Raw genomic sequence first — 22,844 nt, 5'->3', positions numbered from 1 at the left:
AACTGGTCCTGTTAACGCAATCGAAGGCTGAGAAATAGTCTATATAACAGACGTATAAAGGAATTCCAGTAGTCAGTCTTGCATCATCTGTTAGTAAATGCTTTGCCCATAATCCAAATAAAGTGCTACAACATTTACGGAACACAATTTATTGCCACTTTATTAAAGCCAAGGATTCTGCCCATGTAGACAAACACTGGAATAGTAATGAAGCAAAGATCTTACTGTTTATGTCTAACATGAGCAGCAGGTGGAAATTGGTGGGTTTGGCATACCTTACTTTTTTGAGTATAGTTATTATGTCAGAAGTACGCCAACTATCGGGGATTTCTGCAGTACATATGATCCTCGCCACTGAGCGCTCAGGATTTCAGCCCAAACCTCAGGGTTGTTTTCATAAACATTTGCCAAGCCATCAGGCCCAGGGCTCTTGACAACTTCAATTTATAAATCTTTCCCAGTATCGTCTCAGTGTCAAAAATGGGAGCACCGTGAATGGTGTCAGTTTTGCTCCGAGTTATTATTTGTTCAGGCAAAGCATCTACCAAAAAGTGGCTACTAATGAGCTTGGGCCAAACCTCTTCTTTAGGTTTTTGATCAGCAAGATATCTGCAATATAAAAACCAAAATTCCTTTGAGTCATGGGCTTTTAAGATGATATATACGGCCTTCCAGTTGGCAGTATACAGCAAGCTTTTTTATTGTCTTAGCACCCTGTGTTATAAATATAAAAATTGGCTAATACACTTTTTTCGCACTGGGAAAGTGATTTATCTCTTTATGCGCGGATAATTTTTTTGTAATTTTTTTGCCATGAATGCTGCGGTCGCAGAGCACCTCGAGAGGGATGTCACAATGAGCCCACAGTTTACCAGGTAGTTATTTTATCACATTTCACAGGGCTTCCCCCCCATATCCCAACTATTATTTTCCAGCAAAGACTTTAATGAGAGTTTACCCTTGGCTAAAAACATGTTCAAATTGTGTACATTGTTTTGGGACCATAACATTCGGCTTCCTTGTGCATTACAAGTGACTTAATTTGACATACCGCCAATAGGGCGAATCTTATGATGGTTAAATGTTACCTTTAGTGGAGCATGGTCACTTGAGTACCGTAAATATAATACTGTATTCTACTAATACAATCAAATCAGGTGTTTCAAAAATGGAATCTAAATTTGAATTCAGGTTTCCATTGCGCCACGTTGCAACATCGTATAGAGAGTCCGGTTTGTTAGGAATTAAAGGCAATAAACCAAAATCCAGCAACAAATTTGACCATATTTTCCCCCTTTACAATCAATCTTTGCTGATGTTTCTCAATGGCAGTTAAAGTACTCAGACCATATGCTTGGTTCTCCAAAAGGCAATCCTCATCTCTGGTCACCCGCGAGAAGAAAAGAGCCCCTTGGATATTTAGCACGCCAACCATGTCTTATATTTTTTATTTTATCAATCTGGAAGTACAAAATCCTTCTGGAGGATCATATAACGTAATCAGCAAAGTATTAGGGTCGGCCTGTGACAGACAATCTACCATTGGACATAGGAAATTAGGATCGCCATTGCCAGTTGGAGGATAAAGTTTCAGATTCAGATCTATTTTGGCTCCTATACAAAGACCTCCTCTTGGACGGCCAATGCCTCCACTATGTGCCTTCTGAATGAGTATCACAAAACCATCTACAATCAAATCATATTGCAGCCATGTCTCTTGTAGAAAGAAGATAGACGAAGACAAAAGTAAATGAGTTCCCTTTTGATGATATAAAAAATTGTGTCCACGTGAATTCCAAGACACAAATGACAAGTGATTAGTATCCTCTAATCTTCAATGATGAGAATGGGACTATCAACGGAACCCACATTTTACCAGGGCAGTCAACCTTGCCTTAGCATCTACCGTATAACGTCAAAGCCTGCATTGGAAATGGGGGTTGAGGCTTTTGAAAAGAAGAAAACCTATTTGATTCTGAAAAGCCCCTGGCTACAGAGAGGACCTGGGTCTCGGAACCCAATTTCGAGATAGCAGATGAAAAGAACTTGATTTTATCCACGATAATCGGGGAAATAAACATAACAATAGACCAATTAGAACTGCTATGTATATTTGGTAATGCGTTTTCAATGTCATTTGAAGATGTGGAACAAGTTAATGTTGGGAAGGAACCAAGGTCCTCCCGCACCCCAAGCGCTTTCGAATTAGGCAAGACCTCTTTTAGGCGCTATAATGAACTAGGGGGGAGGCGGGGTACTGGGAAGGCTCTCATGCGGATATAATCACATACACAGACATGGACAGGCACTGAATAAGGAAGTTATTGTTTGAATATAAAGCACAGGTAACTATTAGTTGGATAGATTTCTAATGTAAGATTCTAGGCAGTGTAAAAATCTAAAATGCTATAGAAGAGTCGAGCTCCTTCCCAGAAGGAATGTGGCTTGTGCTAAAAATGGACTGCAGGCTCTTCTGCAGTGTTTGCCACTAAGGCTAGCACTGGCAGAGCACACAAAGTGACTCACCAGCTGTCCACTGTCCGTCAAGTGTCCATTCAGGCTAAAAATGGGATATACATGCTCTGTGCGACAAAATGCAGAAATGGGACATATTATAAGCTTAAGGTTTAAAGAAGATTACAAGACCAGATAAAAACATGAATCAAATGAGTGGAATATGGAGAGAATGACTGGAAAATATGTTTAGACATAAAATGGTCATAGGTAGCAAAATGAAGTAAAGCTTGAGCTACAGTGTATTCTTGCATAAACTAGCAAAATGTAGAACAGCATGCCCTTGCAAAACTGCTGACAAAGAAAAGAAGGTTTTGGAGCATCCCTATTATGGAAGGAGGACGGATTGGGATGAAGCCATGGCCTGTATCCAGTGATAAGGATCAGCCTCCACACTGAAAAGGTGGACCCCAATAAGTGTTTTTGTGTGCTAAAAACATTGTTTTGAATAACACTTCGGGAAAAATTTTGAAGTCTAAATGCCTCCCTGAATGTGATCCGACTGTATCCAGTGATGCCACTGCAGTAAGACAGGCCTATATAAACTCCTGCCTGGCACCACTTTGGCAGGAAGGAATGGAAGAGGGACAGGTGAATACCGTTCAGGCAGCAGAGTCCTTTGCTACCATCCTCATTTTTGCCAAATTAAACTTGTTATACTTACAAGATAGACTCTTGGCCTTATTTCCCTAAAGGGGTGTATTTTTACTGGTGTGAGCGTAATTAGGGACACCCTTACAAGTGGTGACGTTCCCGAAGTGATCTGAGTTTTCCCCTGTACTTTGCGAAGGCCCAGGCCTAGTCACCCCATCTACTGAGACTGATCGCCCAAAATTAAAAAAAACATGCGTTTCCTGAGCGCTTTTAGCAGGAGCCATTTTAAAAGAAATCCTCTCTGCTCACTGAAGCAGGCGTGGCTCCAGAAAGAAATCGGGACCTCGTAACTGAGGAAAACTCGAGTGTACATGCACATGTGAGTATACTCTTGTAAGAGATAACAAGGGGACATGTATGTATGACAGTATGTTGGTGTGAATGGATGAAGTACGAGGTCAATGACAGATTGAATAAGACTTTTGGTGATGTGTTATGGTATAGATTGGATAGGATGTTAGGTGATGTGCTAAGGTATAGATTGGATAGGAGGTGAGTTATTTATTGAAATTGTCGCATATCAGTTGAACTTTTTATAATGGAAAAAGGGAGCTTCAGTGTATAAAGACTGGGAGGTAAAGGATCCTCGGCCATAATAGGTTGCGATGGTAGTACCACACAGTGTTTATTTATGACGATGAAAGCAATGGGATCCTCAGCATATTAAAAAAGCTGGGAAGGTGGTACTATGAGGATACAGGGGAAAAAAAAGTAGTGGCTCGGTATAAGGAATGGGCCTGGATTTTAGTCAATTATTTTTGTATATTTTCTTGTTGTCTTTTGTGGTAAAAAAGGAAGGAAGGTGGATGAGTCGCGTTGTGTGTGAGAAAAAGTGGAAAAGAATAAAGGGGGTTGGGAGAAAAAGTGGGTTCATCTGTATTTTTGTGTAACAAGCAGCAGCGTGCGCAGCATAGCAGTAAGGTCAAAGTGAAGCATTAGGGACGCGCACAACATTATGGGGTAAGAAACCCCAATAAAACACATGCATAGGGCTATGCAACTGTATTGTGACAGAACACACAAATATCAAACAATGGGTATTGGAAACAAAGGAAAGGGGGGGTAACCTGCTCCTGGTAAGAGCAGGGCTACCATAACAGAAACACGTTAGAAAAAGTGTCCTTTTTAGCAGCAAAATATAAGGGGAAAAAATTACAAAAAAGAAAAGATTCTAGATCTCTGGCGATTATGCGAGGATATGGAAGATCAGGAAGATGAAAAAATAGATCCAATGTAAGGGGATACACCCCGTAACGCCTAAACCTGCAGTAGGGTATACGACCCCAGCCTATAAACCTCCAGTGATAGAGAGAGTATCAACAGGATTATCCGGTTTAGCAACTGGGAGTTTGGGGGGCATCAGTGTAATCAGGGGGTTCACAAGCAGATATAAACAACGGGTTAAGAGCATTGTGGGAAAAGTTGGTCCGGTTACAAGAACCGGAATAAGTACCACCAGAAATAAGGATATCAGTGCAGAAAATAGGGGATTGGAAGTCAGGAGATTTTTTGGTTAGACTCAACCCTGGGGCAATAAGAAATGTTTGTGTCGAAAAAGATGATGGCGAGAGGGTATGGATGGTCCTGGGACAAGAAGTAGAACAAGCAAGGAAAAAGGAAAGGGAAGATCAAGGTGGTAGAAATAATGAAGAGGCAGGGCAAACAAGGGATCAAGGAGAGAAGGCGGTGAGAAACCCATCCCGCCACAAGAGGCAGTGAGAAGGGATAGACCAAGAAATAGACCAGATTTAATGGTGGCAGTACAAGATCAGAAGAAGACTAAAAAAAAGGGTAAAAAACAAAATCGACCTGCAGATGCCTCTTATACATAAAGGAGTAGGGATAATGCAGTATGTGCCATGGCCTCAAAAGGACACAAATAATATGATTAAAGCTCTTCCCAAGCCTCCAGCCGGAGCCAGTAAATGCATCTATGAATCTGAAAAACAAACAGTGGCAGCTTTAGTACTAGGAGGACCTTAAGAGTTTACTGGTCGCCATAGTTGCTCCTGGTAGATACGAGCCCGATGGAGAGATATCCAAGGGGCGAAGAGCAATCAGCCAAGGTACAACATTACCTAAGGAACTTGTTTGTTTGCTGTTTTCGTGCAGCAGGCCTACTGAAGCAAGATACTTTGGAGAAGAGAGACTTGGCCACTGAAGGTCCTGGTATCGTTGAATGGAACTGTAAACTCGTCTAGCAAGGCCCAGGAGTGTGCTGTGCTCAGAAGTCCTGCCTTGTTCGGTGTCCAAAACGTGGGGAAGGGAGACCCAGCCATATCATCCATCATTTTGTGAACACTTCTTTCTTTTCTGGTGAACATTATCCCACACTCTTTTTGTAAATATAGTGGTAAGGATTGGCACTAGTTTTTTTTTTTTTTTTACAATAGGCCCTTTTTTTTGGACAAGATGCCACTAGGACGGTCTTATTATTTGATGGTCGTAGCTTGCTCCCATCTTAGATTTAGGTTTAGATTCGGCGTTTATCTCACCCATTATAAAGTTCAATAAACACCCTTGAACTGTGAACACTTGTGTCTGTCTTTACTATTGCCACCAGGAGTTCCTTACAGATGGGACTGGGAATGGAAGGAAAATATTGGTTATGTTTTAAGAGGAAGGGAATATCTAATAGTGTGCAAGTGGTGGAACCACAATACAAGCTGATATGTAGATTGCACCATTCTCCTGCCATGGCACATAAAATGTATAGTAATGTGGCAAAAAGGAGACAAACCAGCATCTGTGCTAGTCCAGATTAGCTCGAAAAACATTTGGTTGGATGGAAGATGCATTACCCCACACCTGAAAACGCTACTTTTGTTTTGTTTGGCATCATTGGGGCGTGGGGGAGGAAACGCAATATGTGCATGTTTTCAGATACACATATGGTATCAACATGATTGCCATTTGCAAAATGGTGCATCTCCAGACCTTGAGGCAAACTGGATCCCCAAAAGTTATTTGGCTAAACAGGGTAGAGAACATGGTAGTGATGAAGGACCTTATTTAAAAAGTATATGGGACTGCAAAACCTTGTTATGACATCGGGCTAGCCTTCCTTTAGGAAGCAACTAAGAACTCTCCACACCTGATGCACCTCAAGACTTCAGACTTTAAGATGGTTTGATGTATGAATATCTGACAGGGCCAGTAATCTGTAGGCCTACCAGGAGCAAGCCAGAGCCAGTCTGATCCCCCAGGGGTAAGGTGGCATTTGGGAGGGCCCAGGCCCTGTCCCCTCCATATGTGCCAGCATGTTTGTTACTGATACCATTCTTGATCACCCCACACTTCTGTATGAAAATGCAGGACAGTCCCTTACCATTTGTTTCAGAAAACTAGGTATACCAGAATTTCTGGCTGATCAGCAACAGACCAGCACACCGGAGTTTCCTGGGAAATGCTTCTCTACAGCACTTCCCCACCAGCAACAGAGAATCAACCGTGTCGCAGCACCAATATACACAGTGAGCGTCAACAAAGACAGCTGTACAGCACTCGCTTGCAAGGACTCTCACACATGTGTACCAGTCAAAGCCACGTAGTCATTCCCTGTGGAACGCTTGACGTCCAATGCTGCTTACACAAACGGATATTGTACAGAGCGTGCCGCTGCGGCTGAAAGCATGCAGGCCCACACATGAAAAAGGGGTGGGGCTTAGCATCCTTTTTCTATCCTTCCTATTTCGCCCTATCCTTCCTGGGCAAGCTCCTGGAGAAACTGGCCATCTCCCAGCTCAATCTCCACACTGAATCTGTTGGTTGTCTTCATGACCATCAGTCTGGCTTCAGAGCTGCCAGAAGCACGGAAACTGCTCTCCTGAACATCCGTGAAGACCTGCTCACCAACCTCGACTAACACCCCTTGCGTTCTTATCTTGCTTGATCTTTCTTCTGCCTTTGACACTGTCAACCATGCCATCCTGCTCAACTGTCTCTGTGAAAACCTGGGTATCACTGGTCAGGCTCTGGCGTGGCCGACTTCTTTCCTCTCCGACCGACCCTCCCAGGTCCAACTTGGGTCCTTCCTCTCCGACATCTTTTTCTCTACCTGTGGTGTACCCCAGGGATCTAACCGCTCTCCCTGGCTGTTCAACCAATACCCAGCATGTCTTGCCCACCACATCACTGCTCTCTGTCCCAACTTTCAGTGCTATGCGGATGATACCCAGCTCATTTTCAGGCTACCCTCGGCCTCCTCCTCTCCTTCCCTCATCTCTGACTGTCTGTCTGCTATCCAGGAATGGTGTGCTGCCAACGACCTCTGCCTTAATGCCAGTAAGACTGAGATTCTACTCATCAGCACACCCACTCCCTCCTTCCCTGCAGCTCTCTGGCCGGCCTCTCTTGGCCCTCCTCCCACTCCCACTTGCAAGGCAAAAAACCTCAGGGTCATCTTCGACTGCACTCACCTTCTCCCCTCACATCTCGGACGTCTCTAAGAAGTCACACTACCAGCTGCACCTCCTTAGAGGTATTATTCCTTTCCTCTCCTTCCCCCAGAAGCTCACTGTCTCCAGAGCCCTGGTCCTCTCCAAGCTGGACAACTGTAAGAGCCTCTATATAAATCTGCCTGCCTCCACTCTCCGCCCTCTGCAACTTATCCAGAACAGGACTGCGAGACTTGTCCTTGGCCTCAAGCCCAGGGAACATATTTCTCCAGGACTGAAATCTCTGCACTGGCTCCCAGTGGCTGCGAGGATTAAGTTCAAAACCCTTTGCATTGTACACAAGGCCTTCTGGGGTCTGGGGCTGCAATACCTTCAACTCTCTCTTCCTAAATATCTTCCTTGTCGAGCTCTTCGCTCATCTGCCTCCAACTCCCTCAGGGTCAGTCACTTCTCTAAGCAACGAGTTGGTGGCAGATCACTCTCTTCGGGAGGGGCCTCTCTCTGGAACAGCCTTCCTGCCTCCCTGAAACTCAAGGAGAACCATCTCCGGTTCCGGAAACACCTCAAAACCTTCCTCTTTGCTTCTGCTTTCTCTCCTCACCTCCCCTCCCCTCCCTTGCTGAATTCCTGACTGAAATTGCACTGGTTACCTGGCCACCCTTTCTGATCTCTGGCACAGGCCCCGTCAATTACCCACCTGCACTGCCTCCCTGGCAACCCCTGCACTTAAGGACCATTTTTCTGTATCCCTTCAGTCCCCCTACCAGCACTTACATCTGCACTTCCTTGCACTTGCCATTTGCTGGCTGTTTTATGTGTCTTATTTATTCCACTTCCCATGTACTGCACTTTCCCCTCTCCCTTCCCCCTGAGCACTTTTCCTTTCCCCCCATCCCATGCACTTGCGTGATCTGAATGAGCCTGGCCTAGTAGGATCGTTGTCTGTCCTCCCTTTGTTCCCCCCCTTGCCTCGTCGCGCCTTGAAGCACGTGTGTATAGGCGTGTTATAAATGCCATATCATATCATGTATTTTCCTGATTGCAACACCTCTCGGATGGGAAATGCAGGGACTGATTGGTCTTGGGAAACCAGCGAAGAAACAATGGCAGAAGCAGGGGGAAGGATAAAAACGGATAGGAAACAAAAAGGTGTGGGCTGTTTGGGGGAGGTCAGAGAAAAGGATGAGGTGGCAGACCAAGAGACCAGAAGAAGAAAGGACAGTTGAGGAGCGATGAGGCGATTCTAGTGCAAGTTACTGATCACTATACCCAATCCAGGTTGAGTCTCATAGAATAAGGCTGAAAAGCAGCAACAAGGAAAATCATTCCTTACACTAATGGATGAAAGAATAAAATGTTTTACTAAGAAGCTACCAATTCAATCACACTGGGTACAAAACGAGGAGAATCCCAACTAAACAGCATTTCATTTCAAGGCTTCTGAAGACGTTTGTGGAAAGCAGTTCCTCTCACCTTCCAGCATGGTTCGCAGAGCTCCTTGACATTAATAGTACGGCACAAAGTAATGATGAACGTAAGCACGCTCTCTGCTGGTAGGCAGTTGTAGCAAACAACAGCATCCAAAACCTTCAGCGAAACCTAGAAAAATGATAAGAAGTTGTTAGAGGTATAATATAGGCAGATGGCCAACATACCTAGAATCTGTAGGCAGTCACAAATTGACACCTGTCACCTATGTCAGGAGAAGAAAAACAAACCACCAGCTCAGAGCTTTTATTTTACCAAGCGAGCAGAATGAAGTCATGCCCAATAGATGAAAGACATGCCTAGAAGCCATGTCCAGAAAGCAAACAGAGCACACATTGCATGGCACACCCCAGACATCAAGCAACAAGGAAGGTAGATGGAAAACGTGGCTACTCGGGACCTGCAAGTGAGCAAAAGTCTCCTAGAACACACTGGGCGATAAAACCTGCTCACATCACAGTTTTATTTACTATGAACACATGATTATCGCCCATGTTTCTCTCACAACAAGATTCATGCAAGAATTAAAAACGTCAGCGTTAAGGGAATGATGGCACTGACCTCTATATCCAAGGCACGGGTGGTACGATTGCACAACAGACAGATCATTCTGGAAGAGAGAATGTGTAGGCATTTGTTTAAATCTGGGAAACCTCTTAATATACAGTATTTAAAAGTCTGTTGACCTTGGATATGAGAAGCACAATCCATCAGTTTAGCAACAAAAAACCCTTAAACTGACAAACATGTATGGTCACTTTGGCAATCAAATGTGGTCTTGAAATGATCAGCCATTAATAACATGAAACTAATACCAAACACAATCACTAATGCAGTGTGATGTCTCAGGTTTCCTACTGATCCAAGAACGTACAGCGAGCCTGTTGCATAGCATTCACTTAAACAGGAATTCTTTAAAAAAAAAAAAAAAAAAAACAATACAGGTTAAGACCAGTAAGAACTACTCCTATGTCAGTCTCCTTTCATGCACAGCCACAAGTAATCTGAATTTAAAGACAAAGGCTCCCAGGAAACTAGGTTTGAAGGCAAGTTTAAATCGAGTATCATGTAACCTTAATCTATATGTAAAATGTTTGAAAAACATACTGTAGGAATAATTTATTTATATTGTATATATTGGAACATACCAAGATAAATTCTACCTGAACTCTACATGTGAAATATCATTTAATCCAGTAGGTGTCGCATTTATTGAGGACAGAGTTGTTTTAAAAGTGCAGAAAGTTGACTGGTAGCATCTACGCATTAGGATTAGATCAACATTTTTGCAATTTTGCATAACAGAATTATTGTAAACATTTTAGTAACTTGCTGAAGATTAGATTACTTGTTTAGTAATTATTCTGCTCGAGAGATTGGATCAGACAAATCTCCAGCTAAAGGTCACAAGATACTTTTCAGGGAACACCAAAGAGGAAGAAATCTTCTCATCCCAGCAACACCAAGGACAATATTGGCGCAACCAACCACTTATGGACTAGGCAATCAGGTTACCAGAGTGTGCGTCATCCTTTCTGGTTTTGATTTCACTTACAGCGGACATCTCAGATTAGTGACATCACTTCCTACAGTCATCATTGGTTTAGCCAAATCGACAGACCGAAGGCCATAATAGACTCCTCTGGGAACACAAAAGAGGAAGAAAATGCCCCATGACACCAGCAACATCAGGGACAAAATCAGAGACCAACCATTGATGGACTAGGCTATCGGGTGACAAGAGTGTGTCATCCCTTGTGAACACTCTAGAGGCATACCAGTTAAGGGTGGAACAATGAAGGGTAAAAACAAGCCATTGGCCAGCTTCCTTGCCTATGAGCCTCTGCTTTGCTGTGTCCTCCTAAGTACTCATTATTGCTTCTTCTCAGCATCACACACGCCATGCACTTCTCATGCTATTGCTTCCTTTCCCTCCTACTGCTCTCTTCACTCTCCTCTGCACAGAACCATCTCAACTCTCTTACCATCCCCATCATCTCTTCTCAAAGACGCCACCTCTATTCTCGCTCCACTTTCTCTTTTCCCAAATCAACCCCAAAAGCCTCAATTTCCAAGACTCAACATCGATATGCTTCCACATCTCACTCTCTTTCTATTGCTCTTTGGAATGCACAGTCTGTCTGCAATAAAACCTCCTTTACCTCTGGCCTTCTTCCTTTCTCATTCTCTCTACCTCATTACCCTTACTGAAACCTGGATCTCCGACTCTGCAACCCTTGCAACCCTTCATGACCCGGCCTAAACCTTCACTCACTCTCCCCGCCCCACTGGCAGGGGCGGTGTTGTAGGACCGTTTTCATCCTCCAAACTTCCTATCTCTCCTACTCCACCGTCCCCCGTCTCGCGCCAATTCTCCCTCATTTGAATACAACATCTCGACAATCACTGCCCCCTGTCATATATGTTATCTCCCTCTACCAGCCACCTGGTCCCGTAGGTCAATTCTTCGGTCACATATCCCAATAGAACTATTTGACTCTCTCCTTCCCGATCACCACCTCATTGTCATTGAAGACTTCAACCCCCCTTCTCTCTCTGCTGCTCTATCCACTGGCTAACTCTATTCTACTTAACCACTCGCTCTCTTCTGTCCACTCTCTACCCACCCATTCAAATGGAAACTCCCTTGACCTTATTCTAATCTCAAGTTTCTGCCTCCAATATTTCCAATGCTCATACTCCCTCCAATCACCATTGTCATTGTCTCAATCTCCATTCCTGCTTCTTCCTCATTTTCTCCATCTTCTAAAACAATTACTAAGTGCAGCTTTTCCTCCCCCAAACTCCCTGATTACCTCTCTGACCAATCTCTTGCCTCATACACCTCCTATCCTTCACATCCACTGAAGAGGCCTTCCCTAACTTTCTTTTAATGCTTCCTTCTCCTTTCACTACCCTCTGAATACATTTACACCTAAATACTCCCCTCCACGACTCTGGATTACATCTCTCATCTGCACCAACAATACAGAAAAAGCTTTGTACTTGGCGAAGGTCTGTGTGATATCGTCTTAATCCTCCCAACCTAGGCACCTCCCAAACTCTCAACTAAATACACTATCCTTCTACACCCACACCCATCCCCTCTACTCTTTCTGCAAAAGATCTGGCTCGCTACTTTACTTTTAACATTTCTACTATTCACAATAGCCTTGCCATCTACCTTCTATCCGCTCCTCATGCTCACGTTTCTCCACTACTCCTACTACTATGTCTTCCTTTGCCTCACCAACCCTGATGACATTATTGCCCTACTTCCTAAGGCCAACCCTTCCTGTATCCCCACTGACTCACTGTCCCTGCACATTGTGAAGCACAAAGCTCCCACTGTTGCTCCACATGTTGCTTCCCCTTCAACTCCTCACTTGGCAATGTCACTGTTGTAAAGTAGTCTTGTCATGTTATGTAACTGGCCAGGAGTGCATGCTTGTAGAATGTTGATGTATGAATGCTGCAGCTCAGGAGAATGTTGAGTGGGTCTGAGAGTGAATGTTCTGTGAGAGTCAGTTGGGGCATGAGCTGGGGATGCAAGGATGGCCGGTGGGTCTGTGTCAGAAAACGCTTCAGGTCTTGTGATACCCCTTCGGTTCTCTTGTCTTCTCGTAGCCAAAAGCGCCTGTCGCGTTCGAATATCAGACAGGAGGCGGGCTTGCATTATCCACGCTCTACTCGCGGTAGACATTTTCGTCGGGAACGTAGTTCCCGACGCCTCACGTGGAAGTTACCATGGAGGTTACGTCAGTGGGCGCGGCGTCTTCCACGTGATAGAAAACGTACTGGGTCACGTGACCATCTTGTTGCCGGCAGTTCAGGTACTTAATGATCCGGCGCCCACTTCTCGCTGCTTCTGATCCCACATTGACAGTGGCTCTTCTCGCTTGGAAATTTTTGGTGTTTTTTGATCTCGGATTACGTTTATTGGATATGCTCACGGATTGCCCTTACCTGTTCTAGTATTTTGACCTCGGATTGTTTTTTGGTTATTCTTGCCTAGTGGTTTGGTTAAGTTGATTTCGGACCTTGAAGGTTGGGAGACCTCTTACCTTCTTTCTTTCCTTCCTTCCTCTTCCCCTCCTATTCCTTCCCTGTCCTTTCCTCCAGGGTGCTGTAGGCGTCCTCGTGCCGGCGGGAATAGGCTAGGTGCTGGACTAGAGACTTCCTGAGCACCTTTTAGGCGTCCTCGTGCCGGCGGGAATAGCTTGTTGCTGGACTAGTGACTTCCTTGCACCATTGGATTATTTGGTTCGTCGGACAGGGGGCAGATACCATCACACAGTTCGTACAGAAAAGGAGAAGGAGATTTGCCAGAGACGACCACTTCCAGGGAAACCAGGGTAAGAAACTTAACTTTCCTTACCATTCTCTACAACTCACTATCTGGTACTGATTGTATTTTCTCTTCTTATGGTCTCCAGATTTCCCCAGTATTGAGGACATTCTTGCATGAAACACTTCTGGTTAAACCCGTTTTCTGCAGGTTAGTCTGTTAATTATTTGTTAAACGTTTATCCAGAAAGGGGTGTATTTGATTGTTAATCAGTGTAATATTCTGCAGTCGTTGAAAGGAACCTGGATTCTCCATCTATCGTGAAGTTTGCGGTCCGCTCAACTCTACCGATCCCAACGACTCTACACCATCTTCCGATCAATTAGTTTCTCAGCCTGTCCTTTCGTACTCCTGAGAATCACATTGGTAGGAAGAAATATATTCTTCACGACGGGTCAACACGGAACCGTGCTTCAGGATATCTGACAGTCTGCTCTGTAACTAAGTCCTGTCTTCTGTCTACTGTGCCACTGTATATACCTACAAGAGAAACTGGATGATGTGCATTTGTACCTATGTAAATAAAGCTACCTGGAACAAACCCAATGACTCCACAGCAGGCCTGTGTCTCGAGTCTCAGCTTTATTATCACCAAATATACTTCATAACAATGGCAACGAGGTTAAAAGAAACTTGCATTAAAAGGAAGAAGGAAAAAAGGACAGAAAGACAGCAGGAGGAGCTTCAGTAACGCTAATGACAGTAAGGGGAGCTGTGGGGGGGGGGGGGGGGCAGCAGCTGAAATGAGTGACCCACCGTTCCCCCATGCAGATAAATATCTATCCTGCCCAGCATAAAGATAAAAAGGGCATTTGGACTTTCTGGGAGGGAAGTCTCCACCACAATTGAAATTACCCCGGAGATTCCCAACAAGGGAGAGCACACTCCCATTGAGAGAAACATAATTTGATGTTGTGCTTTCAATCATTGATGGGCACTGATTTTGGTCCGGCACCAGTAATTTGGAAGAAAAAAAAAACGCGGTTGGTCTTTTAAAGCGGAGACAGAGCGGCGTGTGTTGATGGAATGGCACCAGTTTCATGGGTGCGTTTTACAGTTGCAATGATTGACTAGTCAATACGTGCTGAAATCCAGCAGGTGGTACCAGAGCTCCGTGTAGTCAAGAAAATAATAGTGGAAATCAATACAGGAAATGGCAGTGCGCAGTCTGTAACAAAGTACTTTTCCATACATGCCAAGTTTTTCACATCTGGTGATTAATGCCTCTTATGTGGGATGACCATGGATACAATTTGGGGCTTGATTACATAAAGGAACTTTCCTGAATTTCGTAAAATGCTGTGAGAGCGACGGTTGGTGCGTGGCTCAACAATGTCCTACTTTTACAGCTGGCTGAGTGAAATGATGATGTGGCATTGGAACCTGTGGGTATTGGCGAAGGACAGAATGCACATGCGCTAACATTCTGGAGCTTGCGTTTTTGCTCTGTAACACAAAAATAAAAGTTGTTTGAGTAAGGGTCCTGCGACGACATGCAACGTGACCAGGAAGTTACATTCGAGGATTCGTTAGGCGTAGGAGGGAACTTTATCTGGAAGAGTTTATTTTTTCCACGGATTGTTCAGTTTGGGAAAATAAATTAAGTGAAGAATGTTTTTGTTTGTGTTGATAATTATTCAAATGAAAGTCAAGAGGACATTTTTGAACCAAGAAGGGAATAATGAAGTGCATATCAGGGTGAATGTTGATGACAGATTTATTTAGCAACAATGCATTAATCACGTGGTTAACCATGTTTTTCCACAGGAATTATGCCGGTGCTGCTGGTTTTGAGTTTGTTATAGGTTTTGGGCAGTGGCCTTGATCAAGCCACTACATTTTGGAGGCGATATGACAATTGGGTGAGCATGCAGCACATGGTATTTTAGAGGAAAATTGAAAGTGTTATTGTTTGTGTAAAATTACAATTGCAGATGCATTGTGGAACAGCTTGGTGAATAATGCAAATGAATTGAGTTAAGCTGACATTCTGATTATAGGATTTTAATAAAGATTACTGTCTATGCAAAGTGGATACAAATGGAGACTAAGATTTCTAGTGATGATGAGAAAGTTGATTCAGTATGTGAATTTAATATTTAATTGAAAGTGTTGTTTACATTTGGATATACATACCCCGAAATAGTATCTGGCCCGTTGTCGCGTGAAATTTCTTAGGTGTTGTGGCCCAAGTGTTGTCATCATTCAACCATACTGCATGTTGTTGCAGGTTGGTTGGAGTGCAGGGTATCAAGTGTATTGGTGAGATTAAAGATCAGACCTATGTGTTCAATTACCTGATTGCCAGAGGTTAGTGGTGCAATCAGCTGAGCAAGGGTATTTAGTGTATTGTGAATTTAGATTGGACCATGCGATCAATCACCTGATTGCCAGATGTTAATTGGCAATCAGCGGAGTACTGGGTGATATATTGGAATTTAGGTAAGTGATTCCAATATATGTATAAGTAAATGTTGAATAGTGAAGTTATTACGGAAAAAAGGTATAAAGGTTACACGTATATACAAGGAATATTATACACAAGAGGGAAATGTTGTATTTGGCCAGCGTATGGAGTAATGTAAAAAAAAGTTATGTGCACGGAAATGTTATGGTACCTGTTAAAAATGTTTTAGTTAAGGTTATGCTTAGGTTAGAGTTGCAGTGCTACCAGGAGCACAATATATATTTAAATGTTGTTTCATTGTGAGTGAGTCTGGTAGTGTTGTGGTTTGGTCGTGGTTTCACGCATGCATGAGTATACTGGTAAGGATGTATGTGGCATGGGTGAGATGAATGTGCTCACCTGTTGTTGAGAGGTTGCACTTATATGTGTGTGCTTCATTCCACCGTCCCCGTATGCGTATGTCTGCACCGAGTGAATGAGGCAGTGTGCATGTGTCTGATGTTGGAAGTTGGTTGCATTTGACTGGTTGTGATCTGTGGGATGTGTGTTGGGCAGCAAGTGGGAGCTGGTTGTATGTGATTGTGTTTTGGTTGTTAGAGGGGAAGAAGTGTGGATTATGTACCCCTTCTGTACTTGTTGTTCCTGGCATGGGCAACACCACTCTCCCTCCGTGTTAGTTGCTTTAGACCTTTACGGATGGGTTCCGGTTGGCTCTGCTGCGTTGCATGCGTAGCATCCGGGTCTGTTGTGTGTGAACCCGTGACCCCCCCCACCCCACTATTTTTCCCCACCTGCGTGTAAGATTGATGTTCCTTTGATTGGTTTGGTTTGTGACCGAGTGTGGCAGGCTTTGTGTCTGGATGTTGCGGGTCTGGATGGAAGGAGTTTTTGTGTTAGAAGGTTCCTGTTGTGAGAAAGGGCATGTCGCAGTTGAGTCTGGTATGAAAGGGAGATGTTGTAATGTAGTCTTGTCATTTTATGTCACTTGCCAGGAGTGCATGCTTGTAGAATATTGATGTACGAATGCTGCAGCTCAGTAGAATGTTGAGTGGGTCTGAGAGTGAGATGTTCTGTGCGAGTCAGTCAGGGCCTGAGCTGGGGATGCAAGGATGGCCGTTAGGTCTGCTCTGTAACTATGTCCCGTCTTCTGTGCCACTGTATATACCTACAAGAGAAACTGGATGATGTACATTTGTACCTATGTAAATAAAGCTACCTGGAACAAACCCAATGACTCCACAGCAGGTCTGTGTCTCGAGTTTCAGCTTTATTACAACCAAATATACTTCATAACAGCCACTTTTCCCTCATCCTATAAGACAGCTACTGTCATCCCTCTCCTTAAGAAACATGCTCTAGATCCTAACTGTCCTGCCAACCTTTGTCCTGTCTCTTCTATCACACTATTCCAAAATCCTAGAGCAAGTGCTATTCATTCGACTCATTGAGTTCCTTGATCCACCTTCTGATCTTTCTACATTATCTCTAGTTGGCATCCAAGATAGGACCCCTGCTTGGTTTGCTTCATACCTTGCCCCCAGACATCAGGTGTCCTGGAACAATATCACCTCTCTTACTGTCGGAGATCACCCAAGAATGTCCTTGGTCCACTTCTCTTTACTCTCTATACTTCAGCTCTTGTTGCCCTAATCTCCTCTTACAGTTTCTCCAATCAAGTCTTCGCTGACAGCATAACGGATCTTCTTTCCCTCCTTATACGACGAGCTATCAGAAATTTCAAACTGTCTCTCCGCTATCAAATATTGGACAGCCACTCATGCTCAACTCCACTAAGACTGACGTTCTCTACTTCCCAGCCAAATCGGCCATCTCTTCATCTCCCCTGCTTATCTTCTCTGCTGACTACGTTCCTTACTCTGCTTCCGGTCACAACCTTGGTACCATCTTCGACCCACCACACAATTTCTCGCTCTTTATCTCCAAATCTGCCACTGCAGCCAAACTCAACCACCTCCTCAATATCAGAACAATCTATCATCTTCCTTTCAATATTGCTAAACAACTAATCTCCTCCTTAGTCCTTTCTAGATCCAACTACTGTGCTAGTCTCCTTTAAGGCGTTCCAAATATGCTTTGTCTCCTGTGGGCAAAGTTCTCAACTTCGCGGTCTGCACACTTTTCCATCGTTATCACTTTACCTCTATCTCCCCTGCCGTGACCAGATTGGCTGGCTAGATATGAAACAAAGGACTCAGTATAAACTTGTTCTCATGATCTTCAAAACTGTCCATGGACTCGCCCCACCCTACCCATCTGCTCATCTCGCTCCCCTACTCTCCTCCTCACTCATTACGATCATCCTCAGCTCACCTCCTTGCCACTCTTGAGGCCCTTGTGCTCCCTCTCATTTCCGTTCTCTCTCCCCCCCCTACTCTGGAATGCTCTTTCTCTCTGTACTACTTCAACTCTACCACCATTTAAATCCAACCTCAAAGCTCTCCTTTCCAAAGAATCTGTTTCCTAGCACTCTACACTTCTGCATCACTCTGTTTTCCTCTCTCCCTACACTTCATGGACAACCCTACAGCACTTTTCCATCACCCCTGCATAATTAATTCAGTACTTCCTCCACCAACCTATTCTGTCCTGGCCTCGTCCGTGGTGGTTTCCACCTCCCCCTGCAATGTTCTCCACTCTGTTATCAATGGTACATTTTTTAAAGCGTTTTTGTGCCAACAATGCATTGTTTTCTCTGATTTGTATGAATAAAAATGTGTAAGACAATACATTAACTTTATGTAATAATTTCCACCCACCATTTCTCTTTTTCGTAGCAAATCACTTCACATTCATATCGATGTCTTGAATGGGACAATTCTTATTATTTATTTTTACACAGTGGTTTGTTTTTATGTTGACATATCTGCACTTAAGACATCTGTTTTTATTGATGGCTACTAAGGTCATGAAATCGCCTAAGAGACCTGCAGAAGTCTAACATAGGTTTTGGAACTTTCTTAACTTATGTGGTGAAACACTTGTTGACAAAGATGCATAAAGTAGCACTGTATCCAAGGAAGTAATACTGTCCTTGGCAAGGATTAAAAGCCATATGTTGACATTAGAGATGTGCATGAAGCACTGAGTTTATTACCTTTTCTATTAGTGGAAAAAGTGTTATATTTAATAAAAACAATGCGTACAATCAGTGGTTACCTGTTCATTTTTTGTATTGACAGTTGAAATCCTACCCTCATTTAAGAGTGCCCATCATTCCTCCCAGCTTTCCTACCTATAGAAGCTGGCCTATGAGGGCCTATAGAGTCGGTAGAAGGGCAAGTGATCTCCTGTTCCTTTGTACATGATTTCAACATTCCCACACTTAAAATGATGCCAATGTATTGCGGAAGGCTTAAAGGCCTGACCAGCACTGAGCCAAACACATACTGTTATTAATACATTTCACACAAAATGATCCAGGACTTTCACTATATACATCGAGCAGGGATCTGTCCCATTTCTCCTGGTTTACCTTTTTTTTGCTGCACATCTACATTCACCTTTCACACTTCTGAATACAGCCTGAAGGGTGGATTTTCTCACACTGGATTGCTACGGATTACTGTCATTTGATAGCCCACTCCCAAGTAAAGCACCACATGTTCTCACATAGCCTAACTTCCATCAGTCAATAATTCCTAGTTAAGTGCCTTTGGCTCTTGTACGATTGAGATGACCTCTCTCCCCCACTCCCCCCTTACACTTGACATGACAAACTCTTGGTTCTGGCACTTCTGCCAGTTGGATTTCCACCTCCAAATTATACTTCATACAGTTCTGATAAAGATCCGCATTTCAAGGACACGCTTGAGCACATTGAGCCAATCACACACCAATGTGCACACTAACTATAGTAACACCAAAACACTGCACTAAAAACTGGCCATGCAGAAAATTACTCTGCATCATGGGTGACTTACTTTCTAATCAGCATTTGTTTGATCCACTATCGATAACTGCACACATGTATCTCCACAAGCACACAAAAACTCTTATTCTCCTTGTACATTTTCCATTTGTTTATCTGTTTGAATCCTACTCATTCTTCTCCTTCTCTGATCTTATCACCCTTTTCTTTCCACGGTTGACCAAAATATGGGTAAACCCAAGAAGGGGCTCAATATGACATTATCTGTACAAGTCTCAGTACTTAAGACCACTCTGGTGGTGATGAGCACAGTATACAAGCTTTTTACCTAGGACATGCAACCTGCAGAACGAGATGTTTTGGGTAATAACTCCCATGATGCCATACCACGATAGCAGTTGCAGTCTGGAGAACCTAAGTTTGCAGACCCCTGACATAGGCCCAATTATGTAGAATGTACAGTGAGTGAGAACCTATGGTAGTAAAAGGACCACTTTCGATTCAGAAAAGCCTTGAAGTGCTCCCGTAATAATAATCATTTGCACCTTAGACGCCTCCGCTGGATGCTACAGCTGTAAATGCATAACACATGTGCCTGCTCGATCCCCACTTGCAGGCCATGGCCCAACATACTAGACTGATACCCACTGATGGGTTACTACACAATGTCCTTTGTAACTCCGTAACTGATGTGTACCCATTCCATTTAATTTCAAAAGACACTTTGTGATTTACATTGCCAAGCATTATTGGCGAATATTTGCAGTTGGTGACTGAATTGCGACCTCTGTGCCGTAATGTGCAGGAAGACATCACCGCCATGTCTGGCCCTTCTCATGTTTGCCCCCCACAAACCTCTTTCTAGCCTCATTCATCACTCCTGCTTGCTCTCTGAAGCATGGGTGTTTGCAGGTGGGATGATACAAAGCAAAAAGAAGATGAACCCAGAGAACAGAGTCCGCTACTTGTACAGAAAGTCCTACCGAAGACAGTGGAGAAAGCTTTCCAAAAATCAAGATCTTTCTGAGAGAAGAGAACAAACCAGAAGTCTGCAAACCAAGTGGCAGCCTGAAGAAAAGGTGAACCCAATGTATTGCAATACAATAGAACAATATACATGCCTAAAAGAATTCGTGAAAGCCCCTTCAATTTTGTCACAGCACCACTAAGTAAACAAACAAGATGTTTGGTTAGCTGTTATCAGTAAGGATAGTGAAGTCGAGACAGGGAAAGGTTGGCATTTCCCGATTTAGTGGATATATGATGAACTAGCATCTACTTTCATTGGTTAATAAATTGCCTATATTCCTGGAAACTGTGCTTTGTTTAGAAAATATATTTGTTGCAAAGTAGGACAGACCAAAAAATTGAGTCCTAGGGGGCGTGGCCAGCATGAGAGCAGCAAGGACTTGAGTCCCGAGAGCTCCCTCTGGCCGCCCGCGATATCCTGACTAAACAGCCTCTTGGACGTAGCGAACCCTCCTGAGAAGACACCCGAGGCGAACTACAGTGGTGCGGCACGCCTGGGTGAAATTTCAGCCTCCGGACTGTGCCCATTCCGCAGTTGTCTGTGAAAGACCCAGAGGCCCTCTGGGCGCGAGAGAGCCTGCCAAAATGGCTGCCACGGGCAGCGCTCGCCGAGGTCTTGGATCGCCAGAACACCCGGCGCAGCAGAGGAGGGACCCCGGGGCACCCGCCTCCGTGCAGAAGCTGCCCAACCCAGGACACAGCATGGCACAGCAGACTCGCACTAGCCCTGCAGGGCGTTGCGCAACCAGCTGGACCAGTGCCGCAACAGCGGCATACAGTCACGGATCACACGGCAGGAACGGACAACAAAAGTTAGGGCAAGCGCCGTGGCGTCGGGCAAGTCCTGCTGCCATGCAGTCCTGAGGGGTGCCTTTCCCCTCCTCCCCGTGCTGGTCCTGGAGGACCGGGCGGTCTCCCTCCCCTCCGATGCACCGAGGGCCGTCGAGAGACGGGAGCACCGAAGTGAACGGTCTCCTGTCTTTGTGACAGCTGGACTCACCCCCCCCCCCCATAACTGCTGGAGTGGGAGCGCGGAATAGAGGCGGGACGCTGGGGCACTGTTAAAGTATCCAGATTGCTGATACCCCCAGCGGGGCCCCCCCTCACCCGAGGATCACACCACCAGCATCAGGGCCACAAGGGGTGAAGGGCCACCATGGTCCCTGGCGCTGGCATGACACTGCACTTGAGGCAGTTCCCCACTATAAATGAATGTGCACTGAAGGACAGCACAATCCTGCTCCCATACTGAGGGCATATAAACCTGCCGTGGCCCAGAGGACACCTGATGCCACACTTGTAAGAAAGGAAGTGTGCACACCTGCCCAGCGCCCACACGCACATGAGACCGAGGGGCACCACACACCGGTTGAGGAGACAATAAGCACAATCTACAGCAAGTGCTATCACACGCACGGCGCAATCATAGTCAGGGGCCCCGTACCAGACGGGAGGAAAATACAGGACTCTGTTGCCCGGTGCCCAACCGGTGTGGTGCAAATTGGAACCGGGAAGACACTCCTCTTCAGATAAGATCTCTAGCGCTAGTGGCTGTCAGGTCTTCCATGGCAACTGTTTCACGTGTCTTTATGCCTGCTTTCTTCTCTTCTATGTTGTAATGTTCAAGCGCCCTGGTGCCCTCGGGCTACCGGCGCTTTATAAAAATATATACATACATACATACATACATACATACATACATAACACCCAGCAGACTGGTCGAGGGGAGCAGTGCCTGCCACCGGTCACACACAAAGAGCGAGCAGGAAGCTCATCACACAACTCACACCCACAGCGCGACTCTCACCCATGGTGCCCCGCTAATTTACAATATGGGTAAAGATAAAACGAAAAGGGGCACCAAGCAAAGCACCATGGACCAGTAGCAACTAGCACCTCCACTGCTACGATGGATGCAGAACTACCAGCGGCCTCCTCTCCTGCGGCTGAAGAACTAACATTAAAAGATGTGATGGCCGCCATTGCAACCTCAAGCTACTCAATGGAGAAAAAAATGGATGGCATCTCGGCAGAGGTTTATTTCCTCCGACACAACCTCCAAAAGCTGTCCTCTCGCACGGGGGAAGTGGAACAGAGGGTTTCGAGTGTGGAGGACGA

At 44.7% G+C, this 22,844-nt stretch overlaps 1 protein-coding gene across 4 annotated transcripts in view; it reads right to left on the bottom strand.

Annotated features, from left to right (window-relative positions):
• TSC2 (TSC complex subunit 2) overlaps positions 1-22,844 on the bottom strand; it is a 1,437,517-nt gene that overhangs the window by 1,142,609 nt on the left and 272,064 nt on the right. For all 4 annotated transcript variants that reach the window (XM_069647328.1, XM_069647330.1, XM_069647331.1 and 1 more), the window contains 2 exons: positions 9,615-9,663; positions 9,039-9,164 (listed from right to left, as the gene is read on the bottom strand). In XM_069647328.1, coding sequence (XP_069503429.1) covers positions 9,039-9,164; positions 9,615-9,663 — 175 coding nt within the window. The remainder of the gene's footprint in view (positions 1-9,038; positions 9,165-9,614; positions 9,664-22,844) is intronic.

Source organism: Ambystoma mexicanum, chromosome 2q (genome assembly GCF_040938575.1).
Source record: "Ambystoma mexicanum isolate Mex_15411 chromosome 2q, UKY_AmexF1_1, whole genome shotgun sequence".
NCBI lineage: Eukaryota > Metazoa > Chordata > Amphibia > Caudata > Ambystomatidae > Ambystoma > Ambystoma mexicanum.
Note: the sequence above shows the minus strand (reverse complement) of the source record. Positions and strands in the feature narration are given on the sequence as shown.